This window comes from Pygoscelis adeliae, unplaced genomic scaffold (genome assembly GCF_000699105.1).
Source record: "Pygoscelis adeliae isolate BGI_AS28 unplaced genomic scaffold, ASM69910v1 Scaffold197, whole genome shotgun sequence".
Classification (NCBI taxonomy): Eukaryota; Metazoa; Chordata; class Aves; order Sphenisciformes; family Spheniscidae; genus Pygoscelis; species Pygoscelis adeliae.
This window is the reverse complement of record NW_008825105.1, coordinates 1,288,548-1,290,498: the sequence shown is the minus strand read 5'-3', so window position 1 is coordinate 1,290,498 and position 1,951 is coordinate 1,288,548. Positions and strand designations below refer to the sequence as shown.

General features: G+C 62.4%; 1 protein-coding gene across 1 annotated transcript in view; it reads right to left on the bottom strand.

The window, feature by feature from the left end:
- The window catches only part of PLEKHA6 (pleckstrin homology domain containing, family A member 6), a 15,544-nt gene that overhangs the window by 11,885 nt on the left and 1,708 nt on the right, over positions 1–1,951 (bottom strand). Inside the window, exons 5-7 of the mRNA XM_009327443.1 lie at positions 1,831–1,933; positions 1,270–1,356; positions 398–451 (exon numbers count right to left, since the gene is read on the bottom strand). Of these exons, the coding sequence (XP_009325718.1) occupies positions 398–451; positions 1,270–1,356; positions 1,831–1,933 (244 nt within the window). The remainder of the gene's footprint in view (positions 1–397; positions 452–1,269; positions 1,357–1,830; positions 1,934–1,951) is intronic.

Below are 1,951 nucleotides of genomic sequence, written 5' to 3'. Positions count from 1 at the left end.
CCGTGCTCCAGTGACCCGCACTGCCCCGAGCCAGCGCGGTGCAGACCGACCTGGGCAGGGTTTCAGAGCTGGCTGCCTCCCCTGCACCCCGGGAGCAGCTCCTCGAGGCCCTGGGCACGTGGGAAGCTGCCCCGGCTCCCCCCAAGACCCCCCACCAGCTCCAGCACACCACACAGAAGGCACTGTCAGGGGGATTTTTCTGCCAAGCAATGAGCAATCCTACAGATGGGAAGGATGGAAGAAGCGAACCAAAGACAACTCGTGCTGCTTTAATGCCAAGAAGGGTGAGGATGGATGTTAGGGGAAGAGATGCTGCGCTGGGAGGGAAGGGGACACCGCTGGGGACAGGGCACATGGGGACGTAAGCAGCATGAGGCTTGCAGCCAGCTCTGCCTACCTGCTGGTCCAAATACTCTAGGTTTCTTTGCAACTGAAGGTCTAAAAGTTCATCCTACCAGGAGCCAGCAGGCATGCGGCAAGAAACGAACACACAAAACATATAAAAGAAGAAGCAAAGCGGTTAGGTGAAGGCTACGGAAATGTGAAGACCTCTCGGCCGGGGAAGCGAGGCACTTCCCTGGCACACAGCCGGGAGAGCTGCCGTGGCTGTGCCCTGTGGGAGACCCGCTCTCCTCCCGGCTCTCCCTCCCGGCTAATGGTGCCTCGGAAGAGGCACGGCCCTTTCCCTGCGTCTCCGGCTAGCGAGGATGGATGGCAGCATGGGTAGCTTATGGTAACTCGTGCTTCTCCCTCCTCCAATGACCGGTCCTACCCTGTGGTTTTGGGACTGCACTCTGCGGGGGGACTTCCCGGTCTCACCCTGCCAGCTCCAACCCCTCAGCGCTCCGAGGGGAAACACAATGCAGGAAAAAGCAGCAGCTGTAGCCAGAGGTGAAAAGGGGGGGATGGCTGCAGGGTGTCCCCCAGCCTCAGCCCCGTCCTTGCCAGGGACCGCCCTGGGGGTGACGAGCCCAGCCCAGCATCGCAGGGCGTACGGGGGTCCAAGGGTGTCCCACTGCCCCTGTGACCTGGGGCCTGCAGGGCAGGGACCGGGGTCCTTTCCACAAGGATTTCCTTCGGGCACAGCCAGGAGGGACCAGAGACACCAATAAAAGGACCTGTGGTCCCAACCTGCCCCAGAGCAGCCCAGCTCTGACCCAAAAAGCTGGAGCGGAGTGGTTCCTCCTCGGCTGTCTGAGCAAGGAGCCCCTGAGCTGGCCCACCTCCCCGGGGGCTCTGCACACCCCGGTCCGCCAGCAGTGTACGTACCATTTTATCATGGACGGTGGGGGATGCCGGGTAGTGGTACGGATACATTCCCGCAGGGACGGGCCGTCTGTCGCCCAGATAGTCGTACTGAGAAGAGAGGAGACACACCCCCCCACCCCAAAACCAGAGACACGTGAGAGGTGTGCGAGAGGCCAGAAAGCACGTGCAAGGGCAGACCCCGGCCCCGCAGCAGGGTCAGGCCTGGCTTTGGGGCACGCAGCAGCGAGACAAGGACACCAGTGCTCCCTGCTCCGGAGCACATCACTTGTGGTGGCCCCGAGCACCCCCATGCTCCCATCCCATCCCCTCCTGCCCCATCTCTCCAGGCTTGCAGCAGCGCAGGAGCAGCCAGGAGGGAACAACCGCAACCTGGGCAGCTTTGCAGGATGGCAAGGAGGGACCTAAATCCATCAGCTGCTGCAAGCCACAGCCTTGGTGGCATTTTGAGGCCAGGCTGTGCATGCAAAGGTAACAAGCTGTGCTGCAGCATCCCTGCCCTGACGTCCCCAGCAAGAGTCCCCCTCCAACCCTGTGTGCCCCAAGCTGCCGATGAGCATTTACCTTTGGAGAACTGATGGATCGCCTCATCATGAAGGTGGTGGGGTCGGCATAAATCTCCTCTCCCCGGGGCGGCAGCCGCTCGAAGCGGGCGCTGGGCGAGCGGGCTGGGGGGGACACCCCG